This window comes from Eurytemora carolleeae, unplaced genomic scaffold (genome assembly GCF_000591075.1).
Source record: "Eurytemora carolleeae unplaced genomic scaffold, Eaff_2.0 scaffold1117, whole genome shotgun sequence".
In the NCBI taxonomy this organism is placed as follows: Eukaryota; Metazoa; Arthropoda; class Copepoda; order Calanoida; family Temoridae; genus Eurytemora; species Eurytemora carolleeae.
In genome coordinates this window covers 69,269-88,853 of record NW_019397005.1, presented here as the reverse complement: position 1 = coordinate 88,853, position 19,585 = coordinate 69,269, and the positions used below count along the sequence as shown (strand labels likewise).

General features: G+C 33.3%; 2 protein-coding genes across 6 annotated transcripts in view; one reads left to right on the top strand and one right to left on the bottom strand.

Moving 5' to 3' along the window:
* Window positions 1–4,044: 4,044 nt before the first annotated feature.
* LOC111711026 (protein PXR1-like) lies at window positions 4,045–4,663 on the top strand. Its single transcript, XM_023485251.1, has 2 exons — window positions 4,045–4,175; window positions 4,315–4,663. Exons 1-2 carry the CDS (start codon window positions 4,045–4,047, stop codon window positions 4,661–4,663), a joined length of 480 nt encoding a protein of 159 aa, XP_023341019.1.
* Window positions 4,664–6,593: 1,930 nt separating this feature from the next.
* Window positions 6,594–19,585, bottom strand: part of LOC111711030 (speckle targeted PIP5K1A-regulated poly(A) polymerase) — a 25,717-nt gene continuing 12,725 nt past the window's right edge. For 2 of the 5 annotated variants that reach the window (XM_023485256.1, XM_023485257.1), the window contains exons 12-27: window positions 16,290–16,399; window positions 15,951–16,050; window positions 15,609–15,664; window positions 15,341–15,425; window positions 14,944–15,009; window positions 13,732–13,862; window positions 12,171–12,302; window positions 11,700–11,824; window positions 11,290–11,364; window positions 10,901–11,030; window positions 10,071–10,624; window positions 9,967–10,011; window positions 9,142–9,222; window positions 8,546–8,644; window positions 7,275–7,348; window positions 6,594–6,855 (exon numbers count right to left, since the gene is read on the bottom strand). In XM_023485256.1, coding sequence (XP_023341024.1) covers window positions 6,777–6,855; window positions 7,275–7,348; window positions 8,546–8,644; window positions 9,142–9,222; window positions 9,967–10,011; window positions 10,071–10,624; window positions 10,901–11,030; window positions 11,290–11,364; window positions 11,700–11,824; window positions 12,171–12,302; window positions 13,732–13,862; window positions 14,944–15,009; window positions 15,341–15,425; window positions 15,609–15,664; window positions 15,951–16,050; window positions 16,290–16,399 — 1,942 coding nt within the window. In that variant the 3' untranslated portion in view covers window positions 6,594–6,776. Of the gene's footprint in view, window positions 6,856–7,274; window positions 7,349–7,532; window positions 7,584–7,963; window positions 8,015–8,545; window positions 8,645–9,141; window positions 9,223–9,966; window positions 10,012–10,070; window positions 10,625–10,900; window positions 11,031–11,289; window positions 11,365–11,699; window positions 11,825–12,170; window positions 12,303–13,731; window positions 13,863–14,943; window positions 15,010–15,340; window positions 15,426–15,608; window positions 15,665–15,950; window positions 16,051–16,289; window positions 16,400–19,585 lie in introns of those variants that run through there. The other 3 variants (XM_023485258.1, XM_023485259.1, XM_023485260.1) reach the window with 3 other exon arrangements.

The window sequence follows — 19,585 nt, the reverse complement described above, 5'->3', positions numbered from 1 at the left end:
TAGATGGACTAAACGTAGATTAGTTCGCCTCTACAAATTGGACTATAAATGAGTGTAGATGGACTAAACGTAGAATAGTTTGCCTCCACAAATGGGACTATACATGAGTGTAGATGGACTTGACGTAGATTAGTTCGCCTCTACAAATTGGACTATACATGAGTGTAGATGGACTAAACGTAGATAAGTTCGATTCTACAAATTGGACTATACATGAGTGTAGATGGACTAAACGTAGAATAGTTCGCCTCTACAAATTGGACTATAAATGAGTGTAGATGGACTAAACGTAGAATAGTTTGCCTCCACAAATTGGACTATACATGGGTGTAGATGGACTAAACGTAGAATAGTTCGCCTCTACAAATTAGACTATACATGAGTGTAGATCAACAAGGTTAAAGTATATAGAGTGATGATGTACGCTAATCATTTTTCTAATTGCAAAGACCATGTACTTCACTTCCAAAGGTCAATCTGTATATTACAGTACTCGGGGGGTGATTTCTGAAATTATTTAACATAACTTTAACATAATTCATTAACCTAGTAAAACTTCAAACTGACATAAATGACTTAATTTTAGTAAATAAAAAACTAAATCAGAAAATCGAAGTACCAAGATGAGAGCTCATAGTTTTTAGACATTCTGTTTTGTAGATAAAGTCTTGATACAGGAAGAGGTGAGGAGGTGTACGGGGAATCAGAATAATAATGAATTATTAAGTGATTGACGTATAACGTGTTCTGACGTATACTCTAGAATTAAAAGAATATTAGTATAAAATGTTGTCTGCTATATACCAACCACCAGATTTATGAATGACCCTGTGTATGCGTATTGTGTGTGTAGCGTATAAGGTTTTACGCAATAAATGAGATTGTAAGATGGATAGATAGATCCAATATCCAGACCTGACCTCAGGCCACCTCCCCTCCTCCCTCCCTCCCTACAGCCGGATGTATTCAAGATATTCGTGTCTGTGTCCATAGTGAGATTTATCTGCACAGGGTGTCCCAGGAAAATTTTAACAAAACAAAACCTCAGAAGAACTAACAGCAGCTAAAATCATAAAACCAAATTAAAACTAACAACAGAACCGAACTCCTGAAAACAGATCCAATGCAGAACTAAATATAGATCCAAACTCAGAACTGAAAATACAATCCAAACTCAGAACTGAAAATACAACCAAAACTCAGAACTGAAAATACAACCAAAACTCAGAACTGAAAATATAACACAAACTCAGATCTAGCCAGGGAAACTAAACTCAGAATAAACACCAAATCAGACTAAAAACTGAACCAAAATATAAACAAAGAAGAAAACCAAATTAAAACCAAATCAGAGCTAACAACAGAACCAACCTCAAAATCTAAAACAGATCTAAACTTAGAACTAATAATAGAACCACACTTGAACTAGAACCAACTAAAAACCCCTGACCAAAATTGGAACCAACAAAAAGAATTGATAAACAAAACCAAACTTATAAATAATATCAGTACCAGGATTAAACCAGAACTGGACTTAAAACTAAAAAAAGCTAAGAACCAAACTTACGACCAGATCAAAATCAAAAATAGTCTAAAAATAAAGCATATACCATTGAGTTCAACAAAAAAACAGAACCAAGTTCGGAACCATAGCTAGGAGAAAAATCATTGAGCAATATAAGAACCAGAAGAATTCAAGGCGTAACTTTTGTCTATTTATATACCTTTTAAAAGAATGAGGCAGATTTTTTTCTGATCTATAATGTCAAGTTCTAATTTCTAATTTGATTCAAATTAGTTAGATCTGATAGCAGGATCAAATCATTTTCCACAAACTCTAAGCTCAAAGTGCCTTTATGATGAGAAAATAATTAGAACAAAATTCAGATTAAAGCCTCTAGAATCTAACCTTAAACCAAATTCAGATTAAAACCTCTAGAATCTAAACCTAAACCAAATTCAGATTAGAACCTCTAGAATCTAAACCTAAACCAAATTCATATCAAAACCTCTAGAATCTACACCTAAACCAGATTTAGATTAAAACCTCTAGAATCTAAACCTAAACAAAATTCATATCAAAACCTCTAGAATCTACACCTAAACCAAATTCAGATTAGAACCCCTAATATCTAAACCTAAACCAAATTTAGGTTAAAACCTCTAGAATCTAAACCTAAACCAGATTTAGATTAAAACCTCTAGAATCTAAACCTAAACCAGATTAGAACCTCTAGAATCTAAACCTAAACCAAATTCAGATTAGAACCTCTAGAATCTAAACCTAAATAAAATTCAGATTAGAACCTCTAGAATCTAAACCTAAATCAAATTCAGATTAGAACCTCTAGAATCTGAACCTAAACCAAATTCAGATTAGAACCTCTAGAATCTAAACCTAAACCAGATTAGAACCTCTAGAATCTAAACCTAAACCAAATTCAGATTAGAACCTCTAGAATCTGAACCTAAACTAAATTCAGATTAGAACCTCTAGAACCCAAACAGAGCAAAAGGAACAAAATATAATCTTAAAATCTAATCAATGATTGGATAAAAAATATAAATTGAACAGACTAGTTATTAAATATGAATCTCCCTGTAAATAGGGTTTATGCTAATGATCAATACAAGCCAGACATAGCATGCATACTGCACATTGACAAATATCTTTTACTTAATCAGAGCCCGCGATTTAAAAGCTTCGGCTCGAGTCTTAATTCCTTAAACCCGACTTTAAGACCCAATCTTAGACCCAACTCTGACGACAGCTTGTGTCACGTGATTGACAGCTGCGAGATCTTAGACTCGACTTAAGGAGTTAGGCCCAATGAAAATAAAACCGACCTTGGTTGGTTTTAGTGGAGAATAAGGCTCAATGTTGGGTCTTATTCTCATCAAAACCCGGAATGCACCAATTCCAACTATGAAAATCCGCCAAATACAACATTAAACCGGTTTTATGAACTAAATTCTGTTGAAAAATAGATGCAACTTAAATTCGAAAGCCCGAGCCGTAAATAAGGCTCAACAACAGCTTAGACCCGAGTCGTATTTTCTTGAATTTTTTAAATCGCCGGCTCTGACCAGTTCATTCAGGTTTTAACCAAAAATTGCATATTTAAAGGGACTTGAGACTCTTGAGACATAATTTTAAATTTACCTTGATTTTTAGAGTTTCAAGCCCGATTCACAACGGTGCCTTGTAGACCGTTGTTTGATCAATATATGTGAGATTATGCATTTCTAAAGAAATTGTCCGATATGAACACATTTTTAAAGATAAAAAACTGTTCTCATCTCACCTCAGCTTGAGGTTTCAAGGGCGCAACTGTGAATCGGACATATCACGGTTTTTTCAATGGAAGGTCACTTGAAATTACGTGTTCAATCCCTTCAATGATGAAAACTAGCCTGGCATGGTGAACATGTAATAGATAAGGAATAATAATGGTTCAAGGTAGAAGTTTATAATATGATATTATAGAACAAGATAAAGAGTTCTCAGCCAATATAGATATCAAGATTCTTAGAACATAATATATCAGGCATAAACCTTTATAGGATTACAATCAAGGGCTGGGCACCTCGTTATTTTGTTTAATCGGTCCTCGTTACGTTCAATTCCTTAGACTTGGCTAAAGTTGCATTTTATGTAATTAGCGTAACCTAAACTTTTCACAATTACTACTTTTCAACCAATTTGTAGGATCCTGTATTTACGCTGTTTACCATATGTCAATCTTTCTTTTTCCTCATTTCAACTCAAACAAGGAAAACGAGGAGGTGGGAGAGAAGGGAGGTGAGCAGGAGGGGGAAGAAAACGAGGAAAAGGAAGAGGAGAAGGAAAAGGAAGAAAGCGAAAAGAGAAGGGAAAAGTAGAAGGAAAAGAAATAGAATGAGAAAAATAAGAAAATGAGAAGAAGGAAAAAGGGAGTAAAAAAGAGAAAGAAAGAGAAGGAGAAAAACGTAGAGAAAGAGAAGTAGGAGAAAAGAAGGAATCAAAAAAAATATTGGAAGGAGGATGAAAGAAGGAGGAGAAAAATGAGAACAACAGAAAAGAGAAGGGAAAAAAGGAGTAGAAGAGGAGGAGGAGGAGGAGGAGGAGAAGAAGTAAGAGGAGAAGAATTAAAAGAAAAAAAACTAAAGCAGAAGGAGGAAACTAGGGGAAAACAGCAAATGAGCAAAAGGAAGAAACAAAGAGGAGAAAAAGGAGGAGAGAAGAAGAAAATGAAAAGATTAGGAAGGAGGAGAGAAGGTAAAGAAAGAGAAGAACAAGAATGAGGAAGAGTAGATAGAAGAGTAAGTGATAAGGAGGAGAAGTATAAGGAGAAGAATTAGGAGAAGAATAAGGAGAAGAATTAGGAGAAGGAATGAGGAGAAGGACGAGAAGGAGAAGAATGAGAAGAAAGATGAGGAGAATAAGAATGATAAGCAGAATAAGGAGAAGAATAAGAAGAAAGATGAGGAGGATAAGAATGAGAAAAAGAATAAGGAGGAGAAGAATGAGGAGAAGAAGTATGAGGAGAAGAAGGCTGAGGAGGGGAAGAATGAGAAAAAGGATCAGAAGGAGAAGCATGCAAAGAAGGATGAGGAGACGAAGAATGGAGAGGAGAAGAATGAGGTGGTGAAGAATGAGGAGGAAAAGAATCAGAAGAAGTAGAATGATAAGAAGGATAAGGAGAAGAATGAGAAGGATGAAGAGGAGAAGAATGAGGAGGAGAAAAGTAAGAAGAAGGATGAGGAGAAGAATGAGAAAAAGGATCAAAGGAGAGGCATGCAAAGAAGGATGTTGAGGAGAAGAAGAATGGAGAAGAGAAGAATGAGGTGGAGAAGAATGAGGTTGGTAAGAATAAGGAGATGAATAAGAAGAAGAATGATAAGAAGAATAAGGAGAAGAATGAGGAGAAGGATGAAGAGGAGCAGAATGAGAAGGATGAGGAGGAGAAAAATAAGAAGAAGAATGAGGAGGAGAAGAATAAGAAGAAGTATGAGGAGGAGAAGAATAAGAAGAAGGATGAGGAGGAGAAGAATAAGAAGAAGGATGAGGAGGAGAAAAATAAGAAAAAGGATGAGGAGAAGAAGAATGAGGAGGAGAAGAATAAGAAGAACATGGGGAGACGAATGAGGATTTTAAAGTTTCCCCTGGGGCAACCTTAACGGTGGGCCAGCATCAGGGATATTTCGTGATACTAGCAGTCTGCGTGGCGTCGGACAGAGTTCAGATATAGGTTTAACCACCCTTATACATTCATTCAGGATCTTAGGGTACAGAGTCCAGAAATGAGGATATTATTTACGCTGCATACATATACACACTCCTTTGCCGGCTCGCTCGCGTATATTGTGTATATTGCGCTAGATAGACAGAATGCAAAAACTGGAAACACAATTTGACCGTTTGACGAGGTAGAACTGACAAAAAGTTTAAAATACAACCTGCCGCCCCAACTAAATTTGAATTGCCGGTGTCCTTCACTCAATTCTCATTCCGGGGGTTTCAGGGGGAAAATTGCCGAAATATTTATAACTCAGTGTCTATATATATACAACACATGGTATTGGTTGTCGGGCCCCAACGGTTGATAACCCCCCCCCCCTCGAAAGAAAAGAATTAAACCTTTAATTGTGAATTTCCTGTATACGCCCCTGTGGTTAGTACAGGGTCACCCACAAAGGTTGACCATTTAACGACGACCTAAAACTGTGGAGAAACAACGATCTGAAGATTTACTTTAATCCTCAGTATTCATAATAAAATCTTGTGAATAGTTTCAGAGGATGTGAAAAATTCATTGAAGGTAACCCTAAAATACTATAAGGAAGATGTGTTGAGTGTAAATAAAAACCCCAGTAGTACTGGAAGGGAGTGAGGTGGGGTTGTTGTAATATCTACCCCTATATTTTAACAGATGTATTAACTAATAAGCCCGGAAAAATTTAAATTTAGTCATTTTAACTTTTTTACAACGTAAATTAGTATTCTCAAATTATAATAGATAATCCCCTTCTCTCCCAGTTCATATTACCCCTGATATTAAGATTTCAGGTTTTATGAGGATAATTGAGCAAAATGAGCATATTCTGCAAGTTGGGTTGCGTATACAAATTGTTTAAAGAAAAAAATATTCTAAATATTTTAAGGCTATTATAACAGAAAACCCACATCCGGGTGCCTTAACTAACATAAGAATAAGTTTCTAGTAAAAAAGACTTTCAAAATATAAACTTAATTTCCAGTAAACTAATATTGGTAGAGTGGCATGTCCGATTCACAGCGGTTCCGTTAAACGCTTCATCAAGTGTATACATTAGATATCCATTTTTTTTTTTTTTTTTTTTTTTTATCTATTCATCTAATTTTTTCATCATCAGAATTGAGCATTAGTCAAGAAATAAAAACGACGTTATCCTCGACATTATTGGCGTGAATTTGACATGTTACTTTTTTAACTGAAGGGTCACTAAATATGAATTTTTAAACTACTACATAGTATAAGTTATAAATTATGCTTGTTCTTAATACTTGTTCACTTGTTGGGCAATGGTATGATACACACTATTTTCTAATTTGTACCAAAAAGGTTTGCTACGTATTTATTTTAGTTTTTATTCGTACGGAAAACAAAATAACATCTTTAAAAAACAGAAATTAGTGATGCTCTAAAAAACGACAATTTTAAAACATAGAATGTTAACCAATATGTTTTCTTTTCGCAAAGATTGAAAACTTTGATCACATCCTGATCATTTCACAGATATATTCTTTGCTTGAATTATGAGCTGGTTACTGCCTGTATTTGATTGATTGTTTTATCTTTTGAAATCCGTTTGTATAGGTCAGGTAGATGGGATCTAGATCAATATTATCTATTCCTAAAATTATTGACAAATTCGAACTGATCTTTCAGCAGTTATAATTTGATAAAAATAAAATGAAATGAAGAAGCAAGAGATCGTTGAACAGCTCACAATAGTCCAATTCTTTCTTAAAGGGACTATCGGTGTATTTTCTAGTTACCCTCAAAGAGGTGTATGCCCGATTCACAGAAGTGCCCTTTAAACTTTTGTCTGATCAATAATGAAGAAGATATCTTCGTTATTGTTGAAAAGATAATTAAATGTATTATCAGACAAAGGTTTAAAGGAGTAGATTTGAATCAAGCATACCACCCCATAACGGAGTGTCATTTGTAGGTGCAATTTATCAATTATAAGAAAAGTTAAAAACAAAACTAAAATGCTTAGAAGAAATTAATAAATAAATAATATTCCTGAGCCAAAAGAAGAAACTCTCGTAGGTTTTCTTGTGAGAAGAAACAACTTGTAGACCGACACAAGGAGAACCCTAGAGTATCATCAAATATATACTTGTAAACTGATACCAGGAGAAGCATAAAGTATCATTAAATACATACTTGTAGACCGATACAAGGAGAACCCTAGAGTATCATCAAATACATACTTGTAGACCGACACAAGGAGAACCATAGAGTATCATCAAATACATACGTGTAGACCGATACAAGGAGAACCCTAGAGTATCATCAAATACATACTTGTAGACCGACACAAGGAGAACCATAGAGTATCATCAAATACATACTTGTAGACTGATACAAGGAGAACCCTAGAGTATCATCAAATATATACTTGTAGATCGACACAAGGAGAACCATAGAGTATCATCAAATACATACTTGTAGACCGATATAAGGAGAACGCTAGAGTAACATCAAATATATACTTGTAGACCGATACAAGGAGAACCCTAGAGTAACATTAAATATAAACTTGTAGACCGATACAAGGAGAACCCTAGAGTAGCATCAAATATATACTTGTAGACCGACACAAGGTGACAAGGAGAACCCTAGAGTAACATCAAATATATACTTATAGACCGATACAAGGAGAACCCTGGAGTATCATTAAATACATACTTGTAGACCGATACAAGGAGAACGCTAGAGTAACATCAAATATATACTTGTAGACCGATACAAGGAGAACCCTAGAGTAACATCAAATATATACTTGTAGACCGATACAAGGAGAACGCTAGAGTAACATCAAATACATACTTGTAGACCGATACAAGGAGAACGCTAGAGTAACATCAAATACATACTTGTAGACCGATACAAAGAGAACGCTAGAGTAGCATCAAATATATCAAAACTGTTTTTTTTTTCTATTAAACAACATCGTGCACTAAATTCTAAATGACCTCAGCTTTTCAACAATAAGTCTTTTATTTATATTAAATACTTCAAATATTTTAAAAGTTATTCTAACATTTTCACCCAGTACTTTTGGCGTCTATTAAGCTATTCTGTATGATCGCGCTATTCTGTATGATCGCTAGGTAAACTCTAACAAGTGTGATCGCAAAAATACTGAAACCTGCATCATCTCTAGGTATTTTCTAACCTGAGCTGTGTGATCGTTAGGGAACTCTAACTTGAACGATCGCTAGGAATGATCTAACCTGTATGATCGCTAGGTTTACTCTAACCTGGATGATCACTAGGAATAATCTAACCTGGATGATCGCTAGATAAGTTCTGAATAATATCTCAGCTTCTGGATACTCCTTCCCGTTTATTTCCTTCAGTATCCGCTCAGTGATCAGAGTTTCCCTCTAAATAATAAATATATTGACTAATAAGCTTACTATAAGAATAAATAAATAAAATGTATGGAAAAGATAGTCTTCACTTTAAAGCTGATAAGTGAAAGACAAATTATCATTCCAATTTATCTATTGTACTATCTATTTCGTGTTTTTACACTCCTCGGCACCATGGAGTTGATAATATTCTCATTTACTGTTAATAATACATATGCATTTCTGTTTTATGACTGGGAATTGTACCTGTAGTTCTGTGTTCTGACCAGGAATAATACCTGTAGTTCTGTGTTCTGACCAGGAAAAGTACCTATAGTTCTGTGTTCTGACCAGGAATAGTACCTGTAGTTCTGTATTCTATATTCTGACCTGTAGTTCTGTGTTCTGACTGTAGTTCTGACTAGGAAAAGTACCTATAGTTCTGTGTTTTTACTAGGAATTGTACCTGTAGTTCTGTGTTCTGACTGGGATTAGTACCTGTAGTTCTGTGTTCTGACTGGGAATTGTACCTGTAGTTCTGTGTTCTGATCAGGAATAGAATCAGATACTTTCTTCCTAGAAATCCAGACTGGAGCAGTCAACTTCCAATCCTTCAGATCAAATGATTTAAAAAAAAAACATTATTATTGCTATTTTTTGCTATTTTTTTCTGTAAATGTTTAAATATGATAAAATTGACATAAAAAGGATAACATAAAAAAATTGCTGTAAATTGTTTAAATTATAATTTTACTGTACTATGTTTGAAATATAATAAAATTGCTGTATAATGTTTGAAATATAATAAAATTGCTGTATAATGTTTGAAATATAATATAAAATTGATGTATAATTTTCAAAAAAATAATAGAATTGATGTGTAATGTTGAAAAATAAGAAAATTGATGTATAATGTTTGAAATATAAAAAAATCAATGTATAAAGTTTAAAATATAATAAAATTGATGTAAAATGCTTGAAATAAAATTGATGTACAGTGATAACCAGAAAACTCTGGAATAGGAAGGCGACTTTTAGACTCAGGTTATGACTTTAAATTGGCCAAAGAACGTGAGGCACAATAAATGTGCAGTGTAAACAGACCCATTTCACTTAATATGTGATTTGATAACTTACTAGTAAAGCTATTTGCTTTGCAGCAACATCAAATGCCTTTCAGAATTGCTTTAATGTCGTCATCCTATTCTCCAGTTTTCTGGTTATTACTGTATAATGTTTAAAAAACAATAAAAATTGATGTGTAATGTTTGAAATTGAAATATGATAAAATTGATATGTAATGTTTGAAAAGAAAAAGTGGTATATATATAATGTTATGAGTAAAATCTATAAACCTGAGATATGAAATGATTTGCGGTGAATGAATCTTGTCGTCGTTTCTGTAATAAATAAGTTTTTTTATTAGAAAAAATTAATTAATTAGTTTTTTAATTCTAACCTTTCCATTTTTGAACTTTAAATCTATATCAGATTTGCGCTTTGAGTTTGATGCTTCATCTGTATTCTCATCCTGTTGGTTGTCTCCTGTTTTAATCTCTTCGCTTCGTTCTTCAGTTTCTGTAATCTGATCTTCAGTTTGCATCTTGTCATTGGCTTGTTTTGCTTCTGCATCATTTTCAATAATGTTGTCGACAGCTACGTCTTCGCTAGTATTATCAATCTCTACTTTAGCAGTTCCAGGATCAGAGTTTATCATCTCAAATTTGAGAACAGTCTTGAATATAGTGTACAGGATGTCTTGGACCTGGTTCAGAGGATCTATCACAGAGTTCAGGTCTGATTCAGGTATATCACTGTCAGGCTTAGTTTCAATAAGACTAGTATCATCATTATCTTTCAGGTTAGGTTTCATCTCTTCTGCAGTAATACAGGGGAGCTGAACAGCGCAGTATACTTTTACTCCAGGTGCTCGGTTGAATAAAGCCACAAGGTCACCAATCGTCTTCTCTTTAGGAAGTGTAACCTGGAGTTCGAACAGACGGTTCAGTCCACCTAAAATAAAATCATTATTATGAACATCTGCTTTAAGGTATCTTTAGCAAATTTGCAGAAAGTCCAAGAACCCTAGACTTGGGAGTAGAATTAAGAAGTTGAAACATCTGTTAAACTGCTTCTAGATATGAAATTCAGCCGCTGAATTCATGAACTTAGCAGAATATACATTAATACAATACAAAAATCACAACTTTGGATACATAATTGTTACGGTCTTGATGATCTCCATTAAAAAAATTCCATTCTGAAAATAATCTATTAAGAAAATATGACCTGGAGACTGTGTTGATGTCGAGACTAGATCTTGGCATACCGAGGTTGCAGCCTTGAAGAAACATTGAAGAATAGAGACAGCTTTTACAGGCAATCCCTTACATGTGTTCACATTCAATTCAAAAGGGTCCTAGGATAAATAACGGTAAATTTTTCCATGTATTTGTTTTTATATCGTCTTTTTAAATTTTCAAAGAAAAAATATAGATATCTGTGAATTTGTTCGTATACCGTTCAAATAAAACTTGAAGTAACAATGCTCGCAGAAAAAAAAATTGTTAAAATAATCACAAGAACTTTTGAAGTAAAAATTTTAGATTTTGTTTTGGTCGGTTTCTATGCAAACAATACTTTTCTCCTCACATCACAAAATTAATAGATGTATAAACCTGTAAACAAATAGGTCTATCAATATCCAAACTGTTCTCTCTCCCACCAAGAAAATCTTGACAACCGGAAAACTCCTAAAATTAGATTTGTTATCTCTTCACTTGATTAAATGCCCTTACTTTCAGGAGTAAGTTCCCAGCCGCCAAATCAATATTTTAATTACAGTATAGTCAAAAGAAAATAAAATCTAAACCGAAAATATTGTTTAATTGCAAAAGATGAAAAATAACAATAAAAAAGGTAAATGTCAAACTTATAAACTAAATGCTATAAAATTAACAACAAAATTCAAGTGTTCAATTAAGTTTAAGCTAATTAATAGGCAAAACTATTCTTAACACAATAACAAAAAGACTAAAAACAAGTTTTCAAGTAATAAATGTTGATTTAAATTTATTCTTTTTGTAACCTGAGGTATGTTGGTTTGCAGGGTGTGCCTGGTGACCAGCCTGCCTAGGTAGGGAGAGATGAAGTTACTAGAGAAATCAATACAACTGTACAAACTGAAGAAACCATGAAGTAGCTCCAACAATCCTAAACACACATCTAGAATAATTCAGGGTTAAATGATTTTAGCCAAAATAATGATGTCAGAAGCTTTAAACGGAGTGTTCGCAACACATGAAAGAAAGGTTGAATCCGAATCAAATTTGAATTCGATCGCTACTAATTTGAATTCTATCTGTAGCGTCTGTCAAGGAGGAAATGATTGAAAACGCTTTCTGCCAAGAGCGGATAAGTACATAAAATTCAGAGTTCACAAAAATATGATTGATGCGCGGCATTCTCGATCAGTTGCGCTCTTCAACTAAAATTATCAAGTATTTAGCTTGTTTATTTACAGGTAGAGAGGGAGGGTAGAGTTTACATGTACTCCTACCTTGTTTATTAACAGGTAGAGAGGGTAGTTTACATGTACTCCTACCTTGTTTATTAACAGGTAGAGAGGGTAGTTTACTGGGATCAGAAGAAAATGAACAGTTCCAACCACTGATCATTTCATAAGAACCCTCTAGACAAACAAAACTACCGTTTTTATGTAAATCGAGTTAGAGATTTTTAATTTAACTTAATAAACCTTAGAAGAAAACACAATAAAACAAAAATCAGGTCTGAAAGAAAATATTTATCTTGTATCATTGAAAACTTTAAGATATTGCCTTGGTAAACCCCATAATTTAACTTCCAAAAGCATTGTTAACAAAATAATAGCCTTTAACTGTAGACCCTTTCAAATTTTAACCGTGAGAGAATTTAAATCAGAAAACGAGTAAAAAAGAATAAAAAAGAATAAAAAAGAATAAAAAACTAACTTTTCTTCGTTTTTTAAAAATATTTTTCTTAGGAATAAAAGTTTATTAAAAATCTAAATTAAAAAAATATAGTTTGTGGAATCTTAACATTATTTGTTGGTGCATTTAAAAAGTCCGAAATCATTAAAATTGTTAAAAAAGAGCAAAGCTGGTTGCCCATCAATACCTATATGTAGGGTTGTTAATTTTTAGAAAAGAAATCAATAAAACTTTCTAGACTTTAAAAATGTATTATGTTGAAGTTGGCTTTTATTTTAATATCCTTAAAAAATTTAAATGGAAAAACAATCCAAAAACTATCTTTACAAGATTTAAAATTCAGTGATGGTGATGGACCAAACCTCTGTAGAGTAAAAAAGTAGATGTTAGTTCCACATTTATTGAAAATATATTTCGGTCTGGGTTGACCCTCGTCAGTTCTAACGATATAATAACCATCAAAATCGATTAAAAAAATTAAAAAAATGTAAAAATCACAAGAATATAAACAAACAAAAAGATTATTCAAAATAAAAATTTGGGCTGTCAAATGGACATAAGGGAAAAGAACTCAGATTATGAGATGGGAAAAAGATAATTTGCAAATATTCACTTTCTAAAAAAATGTTTTTGGACAATTATTATTCCTTGAGATTGTTTCTTCACAAAGATTAAAAACAAACTGTGTGGATGTGTGAATATTGAGTTGGGGTGGGGTCGATCTAATTAACGAACTTTTCCGTGAGTCGGGGGAGGGGGAGGGGGGGGAACGGCTTGTTTGAGGAGGGGTATTTAAAACCTTTTAAAGAATTGGACATAAAAAACTCTTTTTTAAAAACATACTGAATTACAGTTGACAATTAAAGAAAACTATTTTTTTCTGTTCATTCCTCTGAGTTCAGTCATAAAATTTAGATTCTCGTACTTCAAGTAAACTTCTTCTTTACAAGTTCATTAATGCATCGTTTTTGGGTCCTTTTTTCTATGTATCTTCTGCCAGGGTCAAATGTGACATAGTTTAAGAAAATCAAATGTTTAGAATAAAACATTTTGAATTTGATTTTCTTTTAATATGCCAATTTTTGAGCGTGAAAGAAAATGAAGTGCAAATACGACCTAAAAATGAACCAACTGAAGGTACACCACTACCTATGTGTTGTTGTAGCTGATGAACTGAATGAAGGAGAGGTTGATGAAGCTGCTGAAGGTAGAAGATGACCAGCATAGTTAGAGCATAGTTGGATATACGCATACCCCCGCCTCCACCAGATAAATCATACCTACAGCATCACTTTCAATAACAATAACACCCATAAAACCCAAAACACAGAAAAAAAAACACAAGGAAACAAGGAAACAAGAAAAAACCAAAAAAAATTCAATGAAAACAAGGAAATTAAAAAAAGTATTATACGGCTGAACAAAATGGAAACCAAAATAAAAACATTAAGGGCACTAACAGAAAACATATTATACAAATTGCTTAACTTCAGTGATCTAACGAGAACTGGTGTCACACACTCTCCACCCCACCCCACAAATATCAATATCAATAATATAATTTCAATTGGACAACAGGAGGGCTTTGTGAAAACAGTTGTCAGCATCTGAGTCCCCCTGCTGCAGTATTTTTTTAGTTGTATTTTTTATATATATATTGTTTAATTTGTTGTTATGTTGGCTGCAGAAAAATATTTGACTTGATTTATTTAATTTAAAGGAATTGAGTTTTTGTCACAAAATCTGATTTTCTAATTTCAATATCGTTGCAATCAAATGTCATAGAACTTTAATATTTCAAACTATGAATGCTATTAGATCAAATAATGTAAGTTTGAAATATCAAAGGTTCACATCATAAGGTTGTAAAGATATAGGTTTTACAATAACTAAAATTGTGGCAAAGACTTATTTCCTTTGATTTAAAATTTTAATTAAAAATTAAATTTAAAAGTTTTCTAACGTTTTTTCTTTTCTTTTCCAGATTTTTTATAAAACAAATTTATTGATAATGTATTTAATGCAGAATGCAGATAATTAATTTTCCAATCTTCTTGTTTTCTGGCTGTTTTGCTGCGTTCAATTAGCTGCATAACCCCCCCCCCCCCTCCCCAGGATGGGTAATATGCATGTTCGATAGCTTTAGAAGTAAATATCGGAAAATCATCTTTTTAATGTTGCAATGCATTAGAAGAAATATAGCATACCATAAGACTTATTAAGAGTTAATTAGAAAGCTATGATCAAAACATTTCGCTATGCGATTTTTTTAACATGACAGAATAAATGATATAAATTTAAATCACGTTAGAGTAATACCCTCTGTACATCTTCACTGAGTTTACAAATCAAAATTCTTACGTTTTACAGAAGAGTCTGATTGTCATCATGAGAGGTCTAACCCTAGAATCAAACTCGGTGCAAAACCTAAATAAAATGTGCAGTAAAATATCAGATTAATCCGGGTGTAATTATTCTGCCCCCCCCCCTTATATGTGTATTTATGCAACCACGAGACCATCAATTACAATATTCAATTAATTATACTAATTAATTTATTAAACAATGGGTAAAGTGCAGAAAGAGTTTAAAAAAAAAATTTAATTTGCTTGAAAAAATAATGTGAATAAGGTTACTTATATATTATATATTTCTAAAAATAAGTACTAAATAGTATTAGAAAGGGCTACATTTTGTTTGTTTATAATTAAATATTTACGAAATCCTTCTTTCAAAGTTTTGATTAAAAGCACTGAACCTTATATACTCCGAGTTTAAGCTGCTAGCTCGACTTTTAAACGATATATCACAGTTGATTCCAGATATCTTGTGCACAAACTTTACTGAAAATAAACACACTCATCAAAAATTAGAAAACAAAAACTTTTTTATCTTTAATCAACAATTTCATTTAAGTCAAGTCATGTTTTGATTATTGCTTCAGGAATTGCAACAGTTCCAAAACATATTGTTTTGGTTCAAGCCAAATAAAAAAAGGAACAACCTTTAACATAATTAGAACTGACCTATTGGGACTCTAGCGCTTGTAATAGGAACTATTTTACAGCACTGAGGGATTTGTCTGTACAACATGGATAACAATAAAAATTCAACACTCAATCAGGGCCTCAGCATTATTACAGTTTTCGCTTCTTTATAATCATAAAAAAGTATTAAAATTAATGAACTTAAAGGAAAACTCTTTATCAATAATTCATAGGGTAAAATTTGTGTCGATATTTGACCAATAAGAGACGAGAAACTGAGTTCAGCTTATCAGCTCATTAAAATCAATTAATCTAATTTATTCAAAAGTTACAAGGTCCGTAGATAAATACTGAAATATTTCACGATTACTAATATCCTTCCTAAGGAGTCGAGCTGCAAGCCGCACCTTTTGAACTTCCGTGAGCGTGACAGGTACACTGATCAGGGGGTTTCTTGAACTAGGGCCCCAGGGTATATCCCCTAAAAACAGTGTAAGTAAGTGTTCACAAGAAATGAAACGGTTGGTACTTCTTTTATTTCTATCCAATTTTCTATAAAACCATTCACAAAAAAACCATATATTTTAAAAATTAAAACAGATCACACTCAATAAACATTTCTTTGCCTCCTATGCATATTCCAATTTTAAACACAAATACACAAATTTAATTTAGAAAAAATCTGTAAAATCACTAGTAATTAATTAGATTATTACATACCTAGGTCAAGATACACATCTAGATCACATCCCCTGAACCCTAAACCATTTACTGTGGATCCGAATGGTAGAAGGCTGCAGCCAGGGTATCCGTTCCGGGCAAACGTTTTCCTAGATTGTAAAAATCATCTATTACATATTAAATATTTCAGTTTTCACTGTTGTTTCTTCTAGAATTTGCTTTTGTTTGTTTGCTTGTATCTGAGATTAAAACTGGTTTTGTAAATGCCGGGATTAAATATAGGGACAGTCCGGATTAACAGAGGTACCTATTAAACCTTTATCTGATCAATATTACGTTAGAGTTGTTCAGCTTGAATAGGTTTTTACGGCAATGTTCAGCCATTAACATCGTAGAAAAACCACAATAGAAAAATAATTTATTTTAAAATAGAAAAACGCTGATATCTCTAAACATACTTTAATCACATTTCATGGTTTAATGCTTACCTTATATTTTCACACATATCACTCCTCTATATCTTCCTAACATACAGGGTGTCCCAAAAAACATGGGAATTCAGTGACGAATTCGATATCGTCTTTGTTATGAATTAGCATTGTAATGCCTAATTTCAAAAGCCATAATATTATTATGTCTGCTAGAGTTTATTTTATGAAAAGGGTAAAAGACTGCAAAGATGTGTCTATAATGTCTCCGCAGGATGAAAAGTGTAGACGGACAAGTTTACTCTGTTTGTATACTGCAATTTTCTTGTTTTACTAAGTACAATCGTATGCAGTCAAAACATAAACAAACAAAATGTGAACATAGCAGACGAAACTCTTACAAATTACAGCTTTCTCAGTAGGTATCACTATAAATTCGATACCCCGTCTAAGGTCACAAACAGGGATTCACATATTCAAAGAAGTCCAGTCCCTGAATTGATGAGAACAGTAACTGTTCTACAAACTCCTGAGAAAGCTTCAACTGGCAAGAAGGAGCAATTGTAGTCGATGAAATCTAGAAAGAGGACGACATCCTATCTTGCAATTCGAGATTCCGAGATATGTATGGAGGGACTCTGGGGACTGTGGACAAAGGTAGGGTGTGGTATTTCGTAAGTTGCCCTACTTAAGAATGTACTGTAGGTGTTCGGTGGGACTGAAACGTAATGCATGAAACTTGGGATAAATTTGCATGCATGATTTTATGGTATTCTGCCAATTAGTACTTGGAAATAATTTAACAGGTTTTGGTTTTGTCTTCTATGTTTTTGTGAAAAATACTATTTGTCTTCTAACTTATTCTGCTGTTTTAATTAGAATCTTTTTGTCATCTTATTTAATCCGCTGTTTTTTGTATAAACTCTTATTTGTTAATTAACTAAGAATCATCTTAGAATAGGTCGCTTAATTTGATTAAATAAAAGATTTTTGTTCTCCTTCTAATTATGCTTAGACTAGTTAGCTTAGTCTGATTAAATGAAAGATAACTTTTGTTATCATAAAGTTTAACCTCTCATGAGGGCATTGATTACTTAACTTCTTCACGCTAATGTAACTTTTTTGTAGTTTTACGTATCCTCATAACTTATAAGTATATTTAACATTTGTATTTCAGGGTATGTTATGGCTATGCAGTTATGCTAAATAAGTTGGCAACACGGGATGCATCATCTGTACGAAAGAGTATAGAGCTAAAGTTTTACTGTACGTTCCTTGCCAATGATGACGATAATTGACTGGAGAAGGCTGGAGTTCAAATAAGAAAAAGCTAATACTGGAAAAATGCCTAACTGTCAATGATGCAAATTAGCAGAAGAGCTAAATGAAAGTTATAGGAAGTGCAGAACTTCTTAGGGGGACAATTCTTTCAATTATAGAGGTTTTTGTATAATAAGCTTTTATTCAGAGTATAAAGAAATATGTAAAGAGTACCATAATTATTATGGTGTGTATAGCCAACTTTATTATGACTAATTAATAAATAACTCTTGAAATGGATGTTAAACCTAGAGTTTTTTTTCCTATTAATCTCGTTAAGCTTTGAGGTTTTTAACGTTGAAATTTATGCAAAACCTTGAGATTATTTCTCGTTAATATGTTATGTTTAAGATTATTCCTTTTAAATGTTATGTAAAACACTGAAAGTATGTACAATGTGGAAAAATTTGTAATTTAATGTTATGTGACGTATGGAAAACACTGAAGGTTATGTGCAATTTGAAACTTTTCTTTTTCTTTAATTGTTGTTTAATCTGGAGAATTTATGTAGGAATAGATACCAGACATGATAAGTAATAAGCAAACCAAAACTAAAAGTATGTTGGTGTATAACATCGTTTTGGTTTTGTTAACTCCAATATTTTTTAACAAGTTACGAGTGTTTATGCTACAAGTATAAAAATACTAAAAATTAATGTCCAGATTAGTGATCTGTAAATGTCGTCTGTACGATTATTAGTAAACAAGGTCGTCATATATGTACTGCAATGCCGAGATAACTTAATATTTTGGGACACATGGCAAATGCATGGAGATTTCAATGCAGGGTGGTATGACTCTGTCAGTTACGGCTAAACCATGGAATTGAAACAATATTACTTTATTAAAGCAAAAGATAATGATGAGATTAAAGCGTGTTTCATTCTGTATGGAACAGAGGAGGGACTCTAGTTAATTGGTAATATGCTAGAAACCAATAAGATGCACTTTAGTCGAGTTATGTTGCCGGCAAGGTTGGACGACCGAATTGCGCACCTGAGGAAGTATTGTTCACAGTTCCAAGACTTTTCCGACCTTATACCAAGTGCAGAAACAAGCCAAGAAATGGAAGAAATTGTTGTTCAATTGCTGGAGACTGGTATAGTTATGCAAGACAGATTCTCGGAGGAGCTCAAATCACAGGTGGTTGGCATTTACAATGATTATAAGGACAGGGGTGGAGCTCTTCACCAGCCTGTTACTAAGACATCTGATGAGACTTGTGTTGAGATGGCGCCACCTAAACCTCAGCAACCTATCACTGTTAGGAAACCTTCGACAGTTGAACAGCAGATCAAAAGCCTGGAAGAGGGGTCGGAGAGGGCGTGGAACATCAACAAACAACTCCTTAAAGCAGTTGCGGAACTTCATGCTGAGATAACCAAGCTTAAATCGGGACAGGAAACTATGGTCAACAGGTTGGACGACCTGGCAAGTTCCAATATTTCAGCATCTCCAGTTGGTAGATCATTTAAGTGTACTTTCTGTAAGGCAGATGACCATGGTTACAAGGAATGTGAGCTTAAGGAAGTGTGTATCAGGTGTGGGCTGGATAACCACAGGAGTGAAAAGTGCTTCTGGATGTCC